At 37.5% G+C, this 18,064-nt stretch overlaps 3 protein-coding genes and 1 pseudogene across 5 annotated transcripts; 3 read left to right on the forward strand and 1 right to left on the reverse strand.

Annotated features, from left to right (window-relative positions):
- Positions 1-349: 349 nt before the first annotated feature.
- On the reverse strand, positions 350-3,610 carry FRO8 (ferric reduction oxidase 8). Its single transcript, XM_007036259.3, has 8 exons — positions 3,401-3,610; positions 3,134-3,227; positions 2,865-3,050; positions 2,541-2,778; positions 2,086-2,413; positions 1,747-2,005; positions 910-1,628; positions 350-825 (listed from the first exon to the last, which is right to left on the reverse strand). Exons 1-8 carry the CDS (start codon positions 3,555-3,557, stop codon positions 644-646), a joined length of 2,163 nt encoding a protein of 720 aa, XP_007036321.3. The 5' UTR covers positions 3,558-3,610; the 3' UTR covers positions 350-643.
- A 3,762-nt stretch (positions 3,611-7,372) lies between these two features.
- Positions 7,373-8,899, forward strand: LOC18603980 (U-box domain-containing protein 36-like). The gene is made up of 4 exons (XM_018116893.2): positions 7,373-7,955; positions 8,111-8,229; positions 8,314-8,432; positions 8,507-8,899. Exons 1-4 carry the CDS (start codon positions 7,697-7,699, stop codon positions 8,721-8,723), a joined length of 714 nt encoding a protein of 237 aa, XP_017972382.2. The 5' UTR covers positions 7,373-7,696; the 3' UTR covers positions 8,724-8,899.
- Positions 8,900-11,007: 2,108 nt separating this feature from the next.
- Positions 11,008-15,836, forward strand: LOC18603982 (P-loop containing nucleoside triphosphate hydrolases superfamily protein). 2 transcript variants are annotated; one of them, XM_007036264.3, is made up of 10 exons: positions 11,013-11,489; positions 11,597-12,180; positions 12,261-12,440; positions 12,536-12,697; positions 12,784-12,938; positions 13,491-13,583; positions 13,682-13,767; positions 13,844-14,070; positions 15,104-15,337; positions 15,441-15,836. In XM_007036264.3, the coding sequence occupies exons 1-10, from the start codon at positions 11,434-11,436 to the stop codon at positions 15,542-15,544; spliced, it is 1,881 nt and encodes a 626-aa protein (XP_007036326.3). In that variant the 5' UTR covers positions 11,013-11,433; the 3' UTR covers positions 15,545-15,836. The 2 variants fall into 2 exon arrangements, 1 of the variants encoding a protein (XP_007036326.3); XR_016025305.1 differs by lacking the exon at positions 15,441-15,836 and having other exon boundaries at positions 11,008-11,489; positions 13,844-14,740; positions 15,104-15,256.
- A 637-nt stretch (positions 15,837-16,473) lies between these two features.
- On the forward strand, positions 16,474-17,160 carry LOC18603983 (large ribosomal subunit protein uL15x pseudogene; annotated as a pseudogene). Its single transcript, XR_016025448.1, has one exon. The product of XR_016025448.1 is annotated as a large ribosomal subunit protein uL15x pseudogene (transcript).
- The last annotated feature ends 904 nt before the right edge of the window (positions 17,161-18,064 follow it).

Here is an 18,064-nt window from a genome sequence, read left to right on the forward strand (position 1 = left end):
TTCCAATGGAGCCTAAGTCCTGTGCTTGATAATGATGAAGAGGGTGACCAGTTTCCTATCCAGTGTTGTTCATGGTTTCAAATTTAATGCCCAAGTTGGAAATATATGAGAAAAGGTTGAGCATTCAATTGCCAATTCCCCATCCCATTCCTGTCATGACAAAAGGTCGATCTTTAGTGCTTTTATTATGGGATTCTTCTCCCCTTTTCCTGACTAATTGATTAAAAGATAACTATCTTTTAAAAGTGCCTAACGAAATTCATTATAGGGTTCTAACGGTTGTGACAAATCGATTGCCAAGTTGGCCAATGGCTGCCACTTGCTGGATAGAGTCAGTGTTCTCTGCATGTAGATGTAAGCATGACTTGATAAAGTGTTCCATGAAACATGGCAAAATGAAAGCAACCTGTGTTGCAAATTGTCATGGTTTCTGCCTAACTACACTACCCTTCTTGTCACTTGCTAAGTGCAAAAGAACCAGAAAGAAGAAAGGGCACATCTCTGCAACATATCAACTTCATTTTTACATCCCCTTTTATTTTATTTTATTTTTTCAAGGGCTGCAACTGATTCAGATAGATGGGTGAAGTGTACAATAAAAGTAGGACTTTTTTGTTGCTCAATGACTGTATTTATGGTGTAACTAGAGTGTAAAGTTGAGGGCATGGAAACTCAAGTATGGTTTCTTTTTCTGGTCTCTGATGTTAAACCATTGAGACTTCTGCTGGCACAATGATGCAACTGCCCTTTTCAGTGATTCTGGTCCGCACACCAGGACTCCAATGTTAGAACCATCCGTTTCATTTAGGAACTTGGAGAATACATCTGATGAGAATCCAAATGTGTTAGAACAATTGCCGAGAAAAAGTTACAAAAGTATATCAGAATGAAGGGCAGATATGACCATACCTTCCAAATTAGGCCTTCCTCCAAAATGGACTTCATGTTCCTCAACAGCACCTTTTGTTTCGGTTGAACCAAGTTCCTTTACTTTTTCTTCCCTTTGGGAGACAAGTGGTATTTCTTTCTTCACCTTTCTCCATCTCAAAATAATTGCTACCAATGTGGTGCATGCTAGAGATATGATGAATGAGGATATGATGAGTATATCAGCAACCCAAGAGGGGCTCTTTTCTTTTGGGGCCTTGTTTTTGGAGGAAAGAGCCACTTTTAAAGAGTGAAAACTTTTCTTCTCAGAGGGAACAAATATATTGTTGAAACAGATAACAAAAACGAAGAACACGATGGAAGCAATTCCAGCCAATGCAGCAATCCGAAGCAGACTTTCTGGTCCATGTATTGCATAAATTGGACCTTTTGTGCCTAAGTGAACTGTCTGCACTTGAGATGTCTCACTAAGTATTTCTCCTACTGTTGCACCAGACTGCTTTTCTTGGGTCACAAAAACTTCTAGTTTCAGATGCCATTTCTGTGAGGGTTGGTTCTGCAGTAGGGACGAAACTGAGTTTAACAAGCCAATGTCCTGGGACTTCTTCACAACATATATCAGGTGCATTCTGGAAGGGATTCTACCTCTACAGCTGCTTTGAGCTGCAGCAATTTCATGCAGTATGCTCAGGAATGGTGTTATTCCAATTCCACCAGCAACCAAAAGTAGACTGTCATATCTGCAAAGAATTTTTGGCTATGACGGTGATAATCTAATGAAATTTGTAACGAAGAATATATCAGCAGATCGGTTTTTAGATATGAAATTTTTTCATGCTATATAATTCTTTTGCGCACCTGAGAAAGATCATAGAGGAAGGACCATAAGGGCCTTCTATTGCAACAGGTATGCACTTCATCTTATCAGCATTAGAATCTAGCCCAGCCTGTATCATGTCATAGAGAGAACTTGTCCACCGTCCATCACACTTAACTATGACAGACATTCTGTGATTATCGATAGTTGAACTCGACGTTATGCTGAAAGAATGCCACTGAAAATTGGATATACTTGGTATCTTCAGAAATATCACGCTTGTGGGGGTATACCTTAATCCTGAAATGAGTACAGAAACCACATTTCAAACGTTTCTTCACATGTAGTATTTCAGTACAAAGAGGTGACTAAGAATTTACCTGAGTCTTTTGGCAGAATAAGTTCAACAGCTTTACATGGGTATAATCTTGCTGAAAGAATGTAAGTTTCAGGCCTTGACTGTATGATGCGGAGTAGTTTGTCAATGCCAAAGAGAAAAATTCCAGGGAAGATCATATAGAAGTGTCGATCCCCAGCATGAAGCAAGAAAAATACTATGAAGATTATGTACAGGTGGTGTATGTAATAAAAGATTTCAAATCTTTTCCTCCTTATTTGAGGAAGCGATGTAATCCACATAATCAACCCTGTAACAAGAGTAATCTCTCCAGCAAGGTATATCCGGCCTGTTCTCTGCCATTTTGTGATCTGTTGTTGAAAGACAGCAAGGAGGAGGGATAGAATGTGCAAATTTAAAGAAGTGTCAGATGCTGGTAGAAGATAACGAGTACTAATGAGATTCATATTGAAAGGAGATTGAACAAACTGCAATAACCTCATCCAGGATGTTGTGGCTAATGCCCCAGATGAATAAGGTGCTTGCACCATGAAAAGTAGCAAAACATATCATTGCAGTCCCTAGCCATATATGATATCTCACTGAAGCTTCAAACCGGATGCCAAGTATTCGAAAAACAGCCAGTCCCCTTAAGATTGGCAGAAGAAGCAAAGTTAGGCAGGCTTCTGCTAGCAAACCAAATCGGGTTGCCACTCTTAGATACTTCAGTTGCCATCTAAAACACAGGTAACACGTAAGTAATGGTGATATTCTTGATTTCTCAGCATCTGTCATGTTTAGTAAGAGCTTTTAAGAACTCACAGATCCAACTTCAGTGATTCAACCGGTGTCAGCTTCTTAAAATCCTGAGATATGCGTTTATAAAATGTCCATGCTAGAAAGAGGGTGAAGAGAAATACTGCCAGTATCTCTACACTGGATAAAATGCCAATAAGTTTACTTATAACTAGTGGATTTGAGAAAGCAGCTGCTGAACTCCTTACTTGTCTGTCACAAAAAATTAAGCAGAAAGAGTGTTAAGCAAAAAAAAAAAATTTGCAGGTTGCAATTTAATGGCATGATCATATTACCTGCTTCTGTGCTCCCAAGGTTGCAAATTCAAGTAGACAAGTCCAATCATAGCCAGGGCAATTACAGGGAATGTATACACAGCAAAGTCAAGACCTATATGATATCCATTATTGGAAATTAATGTTTATAACATCTTTTACAGACAATTCTTGCTGGGGAAAGAGATGAATGATAGAATCATGTTAGAGAAGAGAATCAAAAACAAATTGAAAAAGGTGTTTTTCAGCATAAGTAAAGCCTATTTTGATAATATCTTAAGTATTTACCATAATAACCAAACACTGTATCCTGAGCACTGGCTTCTGCTCCTTTCCATTTTCTTGTCCAGAAGTTTGTTGGTTTCAGTAGCCAGAGAGATATCCAGCCTGTGCTTATTAAGACCATCAATACTTTGAGAACAGTGAGAATACTGGCTTTCCCCATCTCTTTCTTCTAAACTGGTTGCTGGAAGGAGGTTTGTGAGTTGCATATAGTATGAAAAAGGGTCTCTATATAAAGAGCTGTGGGGAAAGAGCTGGCACCACTAGGTGATAAAAAAGACTGTTCTAAGCCCCAACTAGCTTTAAGGAGTGCCCACCACTTGCAAAGTCATTTCCTTGTGGTTGGCAATTCAAATAAGGAATCTTCCGCTGTATCTAAGTAGTTTACCTTCCATGATAAGAAGTTGACATTTTTTCTTGGAGGAAATGAAAGTGACTGCGGATCATCTCCTTACATATGACATAGTCTAGCAAATACATATTTCATTCTCATATTATTATTAGACATCATAATCTGGCGAGGTTTTGATTTGCTATCAGTTAAATGAATTGTCCCCAAATTACATAGTGGATATATGGTCCATCCACTTTCTTTTCTCCTCTTTCCTTCTTTTTCCTAACAAGTCGCTCCTTTCAAGAGGATTCAACTCCAACTCACCACAGCAACAATCTTAAAAGGAATGGTTTAAGTTTCTGTATTTTGTGAACCCCTTTTTCATTATATTGAATCATAATCATAAGATGCTTAACAGATCTGTTAATATGCATTTATCCAAAAAAGAAAAAATGAAAAAGGATTTCTTCATATGGCCGTAGGATTAACTTTGTGTTTGTCTTTTAGCATCTCTCTTAATCATAACTTGTAGCCAGTTTCCTCCACAAAGCAAATGATGGACTAATTGGACAAGCCATGTGGGGTAACTTGGAATTGAATCCACAAAAAGTGGCAGCTAGAGTTTTCACTACATGACTTGATGAGTTTGTGCACTGCAAGATGGATAAATCAAAACTAGCAAAGAAAATGAAGGTCTTATTGCTCCCCTAGAGAACAAAATCACCAATACCAGATGATTAGATGAAGTCTAGACCTAGCTTATCTTGTGAGTTGTGGCCTTCCAAAAATTAGAGGTGCTTGCCTTCCTTCTAACTCCAAATTTCATCATTTGCAAAGTAACTCGCTTCACCTTTTACTTGAACATCATATATATATGTCATCAGTTCCTACTTTCCACTTGAGTTCATAATTTCATATTATTCCCTATAACTCCAAATTTCCACTTGAGTTAATTGGTGGCATATCCAAATGATTATTCTCATTTGGAAATTTGTGAACCATTTATTTCCTTTCGCTTCCTCAATCTTCTCATAATCTTCAACAGCTTTGTACCTTCCAATTTGTGATTCAAGCTTTCCAATGAAAGAGAACCCTCTATTCAAGCATAATTCTAGTAACTAATAGGCATTACTAATACTTAGTGCAGGCATACAAGGAAAGCATTAGATAAGAACTGAAGAACATGATAGTCATTATCAAAAACCAAAAAATAAAACATGTGACAGCTCTATTATATAAAGTTGTCTTATACATCTTTGAAATTTAAAATTGAACTAAGTCCTTTAGTTTTAAGTAATCCATAGGTAATTTTATACTTAGTAATAGTAATTTAATTTATGTCATGGCATTTATCATTTATGCACTTTCATTGAATTTCTTGTTAAAATCTCTCATTTCAGCCTCTAATTAATTGATTTTTTGATATTGAAGGATGTGCAAGGACTTGAAACTCAAATGGCAAAGGATGGTGCAAGTAACATAAGAAAGGTTTTCGAACATGCTGTAATATTTTAAGCATAACTCAAGTTACAAAACTCCAATCGACATGATTTTTCAACCTACGAAAAGCTAAGAGGAAAAGCTACAACTTTGATATTTAACACTTCACCCAATTCAAAAGGAATCTTGGTAAAAAAAAATGGAAAAATTTGACTGATTGCAGCAGATTACAGTCAATGTTGACAGAAGCTTGGGTGCCTAGGCATCAATTGCACTGTCTAGCATGTTCAAAATAGCCACTAAACAAAACCTTGGGCGCCTAGGCACCAACAAGTCATTTTTGCACATTTTTGCCTATTCGATTTTACATCAAATGGCTATAAAAAGGGGTATAAATACAATCATTTTTAAGGCTAAAGAGGAGGCATCTTGAGGAGCAACTTCAGAGGTAAAAAGGAGTATAAGATCGTTGCAATTAGGAATTAGTTGGGTGGTTTGTTATAGAATAGACATACACCTATTAACCATATATAGTCAATTTATAGGACCTATACTTATGAACTTTAGCTTAATTAATTAATTAATTATAGACATATAGAGAATTAAATTAAGTTAGGGCATTGTACGATAACTCGACAGAAAGCTTAATTAATTAGCTATAAACATATAGAGAATTAAATTAAGTTAAGACATTATACGATAACTCGACAGAGAATTGTACATGCTTAAGGATCTTAGACTAGCATTAGTTTTCTATAAAAGTAGATAATTAGTCAATCTTAAGTCTAAATGAAGTATTAATTGAAACCATAATCCTAGGTACTACCCTACTATTTTCCAACTCAATTTACTTGTATTTTTTTTAGCTTAGTTCACTAATTTAGACTTGCTACTTTAATTTTTTCATTTTCAATTAATTTCCATTTTAGATTTCTTTGGATAAGATTAGATTGCCTAATTTTAGTAATTAACAAGAATTTAGATACAATTTCCGGAAATGATAACTCACTTACTACTATATTACTTATTGACCATGTATACTTGCATGATATTTTGCTGAATTGATTAAGTTTCAAAGCAATTTGCCTTGATAAATTAACAAGCAACATCCACCGGAAAAATGAATTTATCTACCTTCACTAACACATCCTCCACAATCCCTCGATGATAAGTGAGAAAGCAATTAGCTAGCTGTAGTGTCACCGTGATTAGCTTGATTTTTCCCAATCTTAACTTCTGATAAATTGACAAAGGATAAATCGAATTTATTTTGTCAACTGTTCTATCTTGAGCCACAACAAGATCAGTTTTAGTGTTGTGTTGGAACCAAATTTTGAGCACAGTTCAATTTATTTTCAACCCACACCTTATCTCAAGCATGTTCCCGGCCCAAGGGAATCCATTAGGTAATTATTTTTTAAACTAAATTAATTACCTAACCTAACCTAAAGATGACAGGATAACATGGTGAGAGCTGGCAGCCCAAATCCAAAGCCCATTTCTTTGATTGTAGTTGCAAGGCCGAGGGGCAAGGGCCGATTCACTTCGTCTTTGTTGAAGAGTTGGAGACCCTGCAAAGCGGCTCAAGGTTGGGTGATTTAAGGCAGATTCCTGGCCCATTGCCCCATCATATATAACTTAGAAGAAGGACAAAACAGAGAAAAGTCTACCAGGAAACCCAGAAAGAGCCTGCCCCAGGGCCAGTTGTTTTCTAAAACTTACTGGCAGAACATGACGCATTATTCTAGATGGAAGAGATGTGTTGCACTCGTCCGACCCCAGATGTATCTGTAAAAGAGATCCCAAAGGAAACAGACAACACATCTTTTCCCCAAAAGATTCCAATATCCAACAGGACACATTGCATCATTACCATCTCCTTTTACTGCAGCTTCATTCCATCTAAGTTTACCCAACAAAAATTGATTAATACACGGCAAAGACCCAACATGGCAATGCATGCAAATGCAACCAGGACTTGGACCACTCAGCTTGGAAAGCATAACAGCAATGCAATCATCTTTGATCATCCCCCTTTTTTCTGTGACTGAAAATTCTAAGGCCACACTTTGTTTTGTTGCAACAGTTGATTTAACATGTGCAACAAGGACATATAATTAAGACCCAGGCTTCAAATATGAGGATAATAGGCAAGATGCTACCTCCCCAAATACAAGGTCAAATTAAGACCTTAAAACTAGACAGATGGAGGAGAAGAAAAGGTAGAAAGGCCTTGTAGAATAGAAGAAGAAAAAAATAAAAAGAGACGGGTCATTTTTTGTTGTGAGTTGTGACATATCATAAAACCAATTCGCCTGCAAACCTTGACGGAAGAGAATCCCTCTTTTTTTTTCCCCTCTTTCTTTTGTGGCATTGAGAGCAACGACAAGTTCATCTCATAAAACCTCCAACCCACTAACACCAAAATCTCGTTTGTTTTCCCTATCTGTCTCTCTCCCTCTTTCACCCTTCTGTGCCTTTTTGTTCTTTATGTCTTTGTTTGTAAAAAACTAGAGAGAGAGAGAGAGATGGAAGAAGAAAACTATGTGCCGGTAGACTCCATGCAGTATTACACAGCTCGGATGATGTCTCCGGAAATCGTAGAGATCGGAGAAGAGAGTAAGAGCTTTGCAGGAAGCAAAGATGGAAGTTGCAGCGATGTTTATGTAGCTGTTGGCAGAGATGACTTAGATGTGTTGAAATGGGCACTTGACCATGCTGTTTCTCCTGGAGCTCGGGTTTTTCTTGTTCATGTTTTTGCTCCCATAACTTTCGTACGTACGCCAGGTATTAAACCCGAAGTTCCTTTCTTTCTTTTCTTTTTAGTTCTTGATTTCCTGATGAGCTTCTTCATGTTCTTGCTACTATTTCTCTGCAACCATCTGCCCTGGTAAGATTCTTTTTAAGTGTTTTATCTGCATGTTGGAAATGTTTGTTGATAGTTGGGAAGTTATCAAAGAACCAGTTGAACGAAGAACAGCTGAGAGTTTATGTTAATGAAGAGAATAACAGGAGAAAGAACCTCTTGGCAAAATACATTCGCTTGTGCATTGACTCCAAGGTTGGAGCATTCGACCATGCATTAAACTTGCCCCAAAAGACTTTTTAACAGTGAGAACTGATCATTTCTACTTCCCTGCTGCAGGTGACAGTGGATACGATGCTGATTGAGAGCAATTCCTTGTCCAAAGCAATCCTTGAGCTCATTCCTGTTCTCAACATCACCTGCCTTGTCATCGGATCCAAACATCCACCTAGCTCAAGGTATCATCGAATGTTTCACCAAGAAGCCTAACTGCTAAACCAATCGATCACTAACTTTTCATGATGTTCTTCAGGCAGAGGAGGAGAAAACAGAGGATAGGAGAATTGATCAAGAAGAATGCTCCGGACTATTGTGAGGTTACCGTTGTCCATGATGGCAAGAAGGTTCAAGATTGCCAACAGGAACCAGAGCAGGTCCATTCATCCCAAGAATCCAGTCCCCAAAGACCAGGGCTCATCCCCGAAAGGAATTTCTTCCAGTGTGTATGCTTTACAGGCAAGTTCAATTGAGCCTGTGCTGGGTTCCCCTGCGCATCAATGGGATGATCTACAAGGAAAAATCATAGTTTCCCATTTTATTCCTCCATTTTCTATAAACTCGAAAGATACCATTACTGCCTGATTGATCTACTCTTGATGCTGAATGTAAATTGGAAAACTGATAATGATAAAGAGATTTAGTGAAAGTCATTGCAATACTGTGAAAGTGCTTCACTTGGAGATGTTAGCATCAAATAATAGCAATAGTTTCAACATGATCAAGATGTCCATCATCCCCCTGGGCCATAGTCTGCTAAAGCAAAAAAAAACCTACAGGGCTTCAGGATTCATGACAAGCAAGCAGTTTGAATCATATTTTTCCATTGGCATTTAAGAACCATTAAGTTTAGATAAAATTTAGCCTTTTAGTGGTCGGCCCTATTCTCGTACCATAATTAGAGGTCCCTGCCTTCAGCTTTTTCTTTTGTTCCTGTATTGAAGCAGACATGGAAGTTTATAATGAACCATAAACTCTAAAAAAGTACAAAGAAAATTATTTCTTTTTTCTCCAGCTGCATGATATTGTGCCATATACAAAAAATGAACAGTTCTAAATTCTATAAAGTTAAATAAAAATTTGATTGATCATTTGATATAATTGCTATGCTTGGTTGGAGGATATGGATACAAGCCAAAAAATTATGGTTTCGGCCATCCTTGGGGCTTGACCATTTGGATCGTTAGGGTAAGTTCCTTCTGTTGACAGCCTATCTAGTTCTGTTTAGGTTCTCAGCCATCCATGCTCTTTGAGTAGTCAATCTGGCTTTGAACCTACATGCCTATGACTTCGTTGAATATCCTAAGTTTGAAACTTTCTACACATGAATCCCGTAAAAAGAAAAAAAATCAGCCTAATTCAACTCAACTAAAATTGAATTTAGAGCTTGTTTAGTTTGGCTTTTTTCTAACTTAAAAGCTATTATGAAGTTCTTATGAAAAATAATAACTTTTAAAATTAAGTTAAAATTATTTAGTAAATTTCTTTTTATAAGTTATAATTTTTGTTAAAATTATCATAAAATGTATTTTTTTAGAGAGTAATATTGTAATTATTTTTAACAAATGAGGATATTTTTGAAACAAAAATAAAAATTCTCTTATATTTTTAAAAGAAGAGAAGAAATTTTTTTTAAAATTTTGTTCTTAAAAAAAAAGCTACTTTTTAAGAGTTTTTTAAAAAATCATGTTTAACCTGATTTTTACTTTTAAGAGATAGATAAATTAAAAATAAATTAAGCCAAACATGCACTTAATATTAAGTTGCACGGATCTAAAAATGCCTTATTGTATCATATATATTTGTTAACACATCAGAGTTTGAAAAAGAAAAATCTTCTCATAAAAAGAATTCATAAACAAACATAATTCTATACAAAAATTTATGAATATATATATATATATATTTTAAATGAATAAATATAGAGTATAATTTTCCTAAACGTTTCTCTCGTCTCCCAAATCCAGTGTGAAGAACTGAGTACTAGAGTCGGGGATTCTTAAGATTGCAGCATGTCACAGCTTCCATGTGAATGTTGAATCCCAACTGGCAATGAGAGGTTCACCAATTCCCCCAATGATGTATATGAAAGGGATGTAACCTGTGGGCAAAACAACGCTCTATTATCAATATTTACGTTTATAAACCTTTCAAGATTTTTTAGCTGTTTGATGTTTTGAATCGTTTGACGTGATTAACAAATTACATTTCATTTTTCAAGCCATGTTTAAGCAATTTGGCAATAACTTAAAACAGATTCAATTCTCATTCTTAAATGGAAGATAAGCTAAAATTTTGTACATAAGCAAATAATTAAATGAATGTAAAAAGTAGTTGTTCATCCATTCTTTGAGAGAAGAAAGAAAGAACGCAAACATCTAACTTTACTATGATTCCTCCACCAGCAATAATTGAGAGAAGAATCCTTCAATTCCAAATGTCACTCTCTAAGCAACCACTACGCTTTGTTCCCTTTCACCTTTTTGTTGCTAGCCAAGATATGTCCATTTGGTTTTGCTTGATTAAAACAATTCGGAAACCATGCAAAGGGCCGCACTGTCACAAGGTAAGAGACCTTCAGAGGTCATAGTCTGATACGTGTCCTGCCATAATGCATGGGAATTAACCCCTAGACCTCTATATGGGCTATACATGGGATTTATTTGATCTTTCCCTGTTTCTTTGGATAATAAAATACAAATTTATCTCCTAATAAGGTTTTTCTAATCTTAACCAAATCTGTATCTAGGCCTTGTCTTTCTTTTCTTGTGGTACAGAAAAGAAGAAAAAGAAATTATGGGCTTTGCCTGGAAGAGTTGGAAGTTGCTATTTGCAAGTATTAATCAGTTCTAGGCATTTCTGTCCAGAGCCCATGAAGGAAAAGGATGTGACCAAACCCAGAGTCCGAGACCCAGAGGAGACATTGTGCTTGGGAATTTGGACTATCCCTCCTAATTCCAAACTCAATGTATAAATTCTGACATTTTTCCCTCCCAAGGTCCCTACATGGATAATTTGGGTAATTAGCTTTGCTTTGTCGAAGATTTTCTTTCATACCCATCTCTCCAAACCAGCGAAACCAAGTATTGATATTAACAGATTCAGAAAAAAAGTTTTTTTCTCTTATTTAATTGGTTTTTAAAAAAAAAATCTCTTTTTTCGTAAAGCTTTGTTACCGCTTCGATGAATCCTTACGACCGTAGATACGGCGACCCCGAATCTTACCGTCAGCGAAGGAGGTACTTCCGGCTGTTCCCCAGATCTATACCTGCCCCACCCGGCAAGATTGATAAATTATTTATTTTTTCCTATGATTTGCTGAGTTTTTTTTCTTTTTTGTTTGCAGTGATTTCATGGGCCAACCGCCTCCGGTAGGCCTACCAGCTATGGGCCCGGAAATGGTTCCGCCAGCTGGTGCTACCTCTTATCCCCGTGGTGGAAACGTTCCTTACGGAGGCCCACCGACTGCGCAGCCGCCGACTTTTCAGGGAAGAGTATCCGGAGCCGTCCCAGGTACAGGAAATTTCGATACGTACCCGAGCTTCCAACCAGTCGCGGGAAGATTAGAGATGGGCCGCGGTGGGGGCATGGGTAATGGTCATGTTGGAGACAGGAGAAGCGACGGGGCGAGAGGTCGTGGTGGCGGCTTCAGAGGTGGTGGAGGTGGTCGTGATGGCCGTGGTGGTGGTGGGAGGGGTTATGGGGGAAGGCACGGAGGGTCGTCTAGAGGGGATTTAGACAATGTTTCGCTTCCAAGGCAAAATTTTGGAAATTTGGTTCCTTTTGAGAAGAACTTTTATGTTGAGAGTCCTGCAGTTAGAGGAATGACAGAGCAAGAAGCTATGGTTTATCGTAAAACACGGGACATTACAATTCAAGGACATGATGTTCCAAAGCCAACAAGGATGTTCCATGAAGCCAATTTTCCTGGTACATCTACATTGGATTGTTTCCAATTTTTTTGATCTAAATTTGATTTTATCTTATTTTATGTAATTTTTATGTGTTAGATTATTGCCTTGAGGTTATTGCTAGATTGGGTTTTGTTGAACCAACGCCAATTCAGGCTCAAGGGTGGCCTATGGCTTTGAAGGGTAGGGATTTAATTGGCATTGCTGAGACTGGTTCTGGTAAAACGCTGGCATATTTGCTGCCGGCATTGGTGCATGTTAATGCGCAGCCACGATTGGGTTAGTACTCATCATCAGTTCATGTGCTTTTTTAGGTTGTTGTGGTGTTCATTTGAATGCAATTGCTCATTTTTTTTGTTTCTATAACTGTGTAGCGCATGGTGAGGGTCCTATTGTATTAATATTAGCACCTACGAGAGAGTTGGCTGTTCAGATTCAAGAAGAAGCTGCCAAGTTTGCGACTCATGCTAATATCAGAAGTACTTGCATCTATGGTGGTGCTCCTAAAGGACCACAAATTCGGGATCTTAAAAGAGGTATTTCTAATTCTCTCTGTGAAATGTATTCACCTTTATGGCATTGAGGTTACTCCAGTATTCAATTTAAGGTTTTCCTATGCTAGGTGTTGAGATTGTAATTGCTACACCTGGTCGACTGATAGACATGCTAGAAGCTCAACACACAAGCTTGCAAAGAGTGACTTACCTTGTTCTGGATGAGGCTGATCGAATGTTGGATATGGGGTTTGAGCCTCAAATAAGAAAAATTGTTGCTCAGGTAGCTCTATTTGTTGTCAAGTTGTCTTCTTTTAGATTATTGTCCATTGTACATTTGTACATCAGTTCTGTAAGCTTGGTATAACTTTATTCTATATTAAGGAATGTAGTAGCAAAATGTTATTTATTGCATACATGGTACTTGCATATTGCAGAAGGCATACTTATTGGCATTGAATTCTGAAAATATGTTAGAAAATGCATAAGTCAATGATATAGTTGTCAAAAAGTAGTTTAAACTGGTGAAGCAGAGTAATTGCTCGTTTACACTGAATGATGGCAATGCTTTTAGCCACATTCAGATGTGCTAATGTTTTCATTATTCAATTTAGAACAAAGGTGTATGTTTTAAATTAATTGTGATTCTTGATGTCTGCTTTAGACCAAAGTGGCATCTTTTGTGCCAAGGCTGTTGCATTTTAGTTAATTTCATCCAGTTATCTTGTGTTGTTTAGACTGCTAGTCTTTTTGAGTAATATTTCTGCATCACAATCCTGTCAAAAGAAAATGCTTTGGATCTTTATGTGACCATTTTGGTTTTATCCATAATCAGATTCGGCCTGACAGGCAAACATTGTACTGGAGTGCAACATGGCCAAGGGAGGTTGAGTCTCTAGCAAGGCAGTTTTTACGCAATCCATATAAGGTTTTGAGATGAAGTTGTTAAGGCATCTATGTTTGGATACGTTGATATATTTTTTGAGGTGCTCATGCTTATTCAGTTCCAAAATTGTTGATGTTTAGGTTATCATTGGATCACCTGATCTTAAAGCAAACCAATCTATAAACCAAGTTGTTGAAGTCGTAACAGAGCTGGAAAAGTACAACAGGTTTGTCTCTGCAACTTGTTTTAGGGAAAGTTTTATTTTGTATTGTGATATTAATGGTTGATCTCTCTCTGTGCAGGCTAATCAAATTGCTCAAGGAAGTGATGGATGGGAATCGAATACTCATATTCATGGAGACAAAGAAGGGATGCGACCAAGTTACTAGGCAGCTGAGAATGGATGGATGGCCTGCTCTATCCATCCATGGTGATAAAAACCAGTCTGAAAGAGATTGGGTCCTGGCTGAATTTAAGAGTGGCAGAAGTCCCATAATGACTGCTACTGATGTGGCTGCACGGGGTCTTGGTAGGATCACTGTGTGTTCGGAGTCTTAGTATATTCATGTAGGTCTTGAAATGGTGAAGATAAGCGAGTCTGCCAGCTGCTGTCCAGTTTCCTGAGAAAATAATTTGTGGCTTAGGTGCAAAGGAGGTGCCATGATGTGCATAAAGAATCTGTGAACATATATATCTTTTAACTCATAAGCATGATCCTCCACTTAAAGGGAATTATGAGTTGGATTGAGGAACATAGTGGTTTCTCATATTCATTAGATGTACCCTAATATAATTGGCTACTACCTTATGCTTATAGCTCATGTTACATGGACACAGGGAGCACAGTTTGCCTATCTAGCTGAGCCAGTAATCTATAATTTGGGTGGTGTACTGTGAAAACACAGGCTGCTCTGTTCCTTTGTTCAGAAAATTTGTATTTCCTGATTTTAAGTTTGGGGAAAAGAAAATTAGAAAGCTCTCTTATGTGAGGTTATGTATTTGCTTGAATTGTCTGAATTGGCATGGCTCCTATAATCAAGTGTCTAAGTAACATAGCTGAAGCTGAAGTTAGTGTCACCCACCCACGGTTATGGAGCTGGTTTGTTGTGGCAGCCTGGTTGACTCACATTTGCTTATATTCCCTGATTGGATACGAAAATGGTGGTGGTGAAGCTGCTCCTTATCCCTGCAAGGTTAAGGTGGGCACATTTATCTAATGAATGTGTTATCTTAATATTGATCATTTGGATCTTAGGGTGCAGGGATAAGGGAGGTTTTGAAACTTTCTAGGGTTCTTAATGTATTGAACCTGCTTAGTGAAAGAATATTGCATGTAATTTAAAGTTTTAGTGATCTTCACTGATCATTTGATCTAGCGTTAGAAACAATGTCAACCTGAGAAGCTGGCTGTTGTAATTGATTTCAAGCAAATCTCTTACATGGCCAGCCAGAGAGCTGTGCTTGAGTTACTTAGTTTTACTTGGAGCCTTAAATTTCTCCCAGCTTTATCTTTGTCTTGACCCTGTAGATCTTTTGTTCTGATTTTCCTTTGTTTGCTGTAGATGTAAAGGACATAAAGTGTGTGATCAACTATGATTTTCCTTCCAGCCTGGAGGATTATGTACATAGGATTGGTCGAACTGGTCGAGCAGGGGCTAAGGGAACTGCTTTTACCTTCTTCACGCAGGCAAATGCAAAGTATGCTAGGGACCTTATCAAGCTCCTGCAAGATGCAGGGCAGGTTGTCTCTCCTGCATTATCTACATTGGCCCGCTCTGCTGCTTCAAGTTTTGGAGGTAATACTTTGTTTAGGAAACTGTTGGCAAAAGTAAATGAATGACTGAATAAGACTTTCTGGATTTAACCTTGGATAATCAACACTTTTCCTTTCGTTTTTAGGTTCCAGGGGAAACTTCCGCTCCAGAGGACGTGGAGGTTACGGTAATCGTTCTTCGATATCAGGATCAAATACAATACCTCTTGGTGCAAGGAGGCCTTGGTAGATTGCATCTATGTGTTTCTTGCAAGTACCTGTGTCTATGTCCAACATATATCCGACAGACATGGATAGGGAGGTACAACCCTCCAAATATACGGAAAAACTTAAAACTTGAGCCGTACCTGTCTCGGACACATATCCGAATCTGACACTCATCCCCAAATCCAAGTACCATAGGTTTGCATAGTGTTGCTGCTTCTATGAGCCCTGATATCCAGGAGATTGTTTTACAGTGTTCTGTGTAGGATAATGTTTTACAGATTCATATGAAAGTGAATGGAAATGTTAGTTTGGCATATCAGTTGTGCCTGTCTTACTTATTTTGTCCATATACCAAGATGATTAATAAGAGAAAAACTGCAAATTTATTCTTTTTTTAAAGTTCAAAATCTGGCCATTGCAGCCTAAGGTCTCCATCCCCAACTATTCTACAGACAGCACAAGCAATCAGAGCAAAGATTCTTTATATTTTCGGGGTTGGAAGAGTAAAGAATTAAGCTTCCTCTTATCAGACTTATCACAAGTTAATCTAAGAATAAATAAATATTACTCTTTCCATTTCGTTGTACGTCACAAGAATTCAGTTTTGATCATTTTTTTAAAATAAAATTAAAGTTTTAATAAATATGGTTTGAAAAGTTTGAAATCATAATTTACAAGTTTTATTTTTAAAAATTTTAAATTTATTTAAAATTTTAATAATCAAAATTAAATTTTACTTTAATTAAAAAATTAATGAAAGATAAATATAATAATTTTTTCAGATGGAAAATGAATTTACCAAAGGCCGAAGGAGCGGTAGAACTAGAGAAGATGAAGACCAGGCCCAGCCCAGAAACGCACTGTTCTGAGCAGGAAAACTGGGAATATTCATTTGTAAGGACAAATAGGTAAATTCACACTGCCAGACTCCTCTATATATTCCACAAAAACCCTAATTCCAATCCCTTGCGCCACTCCTCCTTTCTTTCTGAAGCAGCTGCCTCAAAGCGAGACATACCCAGAACCAGGAAATGACGACCCGTTTCAAGAAGCACCGGAAGAAGAGAGGCCACGTGAGCGCGGGCCATGGTCGTATCGGCAAGCACAGGAAGCATCCCGGAGGTCGCGGTAACGCCGGAGGCATGCATCACCACCGGATCCTCTTCGACAAGTACCATCCGGGTTACTTTGGTAAGGTCGGTATGCGTTACTTCCACAAGCTTCGCAACAAGTTCTACTGCCCCATCGTCAACATCGACAAGCTCTGGTCTATGGTCCCTCAAGATGTTAAAGACAAGGCCAAGTGTTCCAAGGACTCTGCCCCTTTGATCGATGTTACCCAGTTCGGTTACTTTAAGGTTTTGGGTAAGGGTGTTTTGCCTGAGAATCAGCCTATTGTTGTCAAAGCCAAGCTTGTTTCTAAGACTGCTGAGAAGAAGATTAAGGAGGCTGGTGGGGCTGTTGTGCTTACTGCTTAGGCTTTTTGAATAATTTTTGAAGATGTTTTAGGGTGGACTCGTAGTTATTTTTTTCACTCTTAATGTTATTATTAGTGCTTAAGTGTCATTTCGTTTTGAGTTTTGATTTGCAATGAACTTGTTTACTGATATATGGATCCATTTCCTTTTTTGTTATTCAGCATCATGATGCATTTTCATTTAGTTATTATTAGTACTTTATTTGGTTGGCTGATAGAATTATTTTTACTTGTATGACGCTGTGTGGGTAATTGTGATTTTAGTTGAAATGCTGACACCATCTGTTTAGTTATTTATTTCCATGTCTTGATGGAGAATTATGTGGAATTGTTCTAGTAGCATTACAGATGTTTATGGTTTTTGTTGATTTGGATGTCTGAAATCTTGTGCTTTGGAAGCTGTAGCAATATTTTGGGAATAGTTATGGTTCTTTTGTTTAAGGGCATTAGCTTATTTTCTCTGCAACATTGCTTGTTATGGGAGATATGGAATTGTATGCAATATTGATACCATTAGAACTTAGAAAACATTTGTTTGGTATCAAGTGCAGAGCTATTTCTTTAACAGAATGATAGAAAACATGAATGAAATTTCAATGACAACGATCACGGCTAATTATGTTGGAACCAGTTTGATAATTTTGTTAAGATTTGGTTTTCTTGCTCTAGAATTGCTTCTCATGGCTGTTTTGAGCGTTTGCTTTTCCTTGTTCCTTTACAAAAGCATGTACTTTTGAAGCTTATTTTCCTTGGTTGTCTGAAATTTTGTCCTTTGGAAGCTGTAGCCATGTTTTGGGATAGTTTAAGGTTCTTCTGTTTTGGGGCATTAGCTTATTTTCACTGCAAGATCGCTTATTATGTCAGATATGGAATTGTATGTGATACTGATACTGTTAGAACTTGGAACATTTGTTTGGTATCAGGAGCAGAGCTATTTCTTTAACAGAATGATAGAAAACATAAAGGAAATTTCAATGACAAAGGCCCCAGCTAATTATGTCGGAACCAGTTTGATAATTTTGTGAAATTTTGGTTTTAGTAGTCTAGAATTGCTTCTCATGGCTG

This window comes from Theobroma cacao, chromosome 3 (genome assembly GCF_053813885.1).
Source record: "Theobroma cacao isolate CCN51 chromosome 3, ASM5381388v1, whole genome shotgun sequence".
Taxonomy (NCBI): domain Eukaryota; kingdom Viridiplantae; phylum Streptophyta; class Magnoliopsida; order Malvales; family Malvaceae; genus Theobroma; species Theobroma cacao.

Bases quoted from the DNA above. Each gene is read 5' to 3' on its own strand.
- LOC18603980 (XM_018116893.2), top strand. From the start codon at position 7,697: ATGGAAGAAGAAAACTATGTGCCGGTAGACTCCATGCAGTATTACACA. The intron at 7,956-8,110 runs GTATTAAACCCG...GTTTGTTGATAG, and splicing joins AACTTTCGTACGTACGCCAG to TTGGGAAGTTATCAAAGAAC. The intron at 8,230-8,313 runs GTTGGAGCATTC...TCCCTGCTGCAG, and splicing joins GCTTGTGCATTGACTCCAAG to GTGACAGTGGATACGATGCT.
- FRO8 (XM_007036259.3), bottom strand. From the start codon at position 3,557: ATGGGGAAAGCCAGTATTCTCACTGTTCTCAAAGTATTGATGGTCTTA. The intron at 3,228-3,400 runs GTAAATACTTAA...GATATCATATAG, and splicing joins TACAGTGTTTGGTTATTATG to GTCTTGACTTTGCTGTGTAT. The intron at 2,779-2,864 runs GTGAGTTCTTAA...CCTGTGTTTTAG, and splicing joins GAATCACTGAAGTTGGATCT to ATGGCAACTGAAGTATCTAA.
- LOC18603982 (XM_007036264.3), top strand. From the start codon at position 11,434: ATGAATCCTTACGACCGTAGATACGGCGACCCCGAATCTTACCGTCAG. The intron at 12,181-12,260 runs GTACATCTACAT...TTTATGTGTTAG, and splicing joins CCATGAAGCCAATTTTCCTG to ATTATTGCCTTGAGGTTATT. The intron at 15,338-15,440 runs GTAATACTTTGT...TTTCGTTTTTAG, and splicing joins TGCTGCTTCAAGTTTTGGAG to GTTCCAGGGGAAACTTCCGC.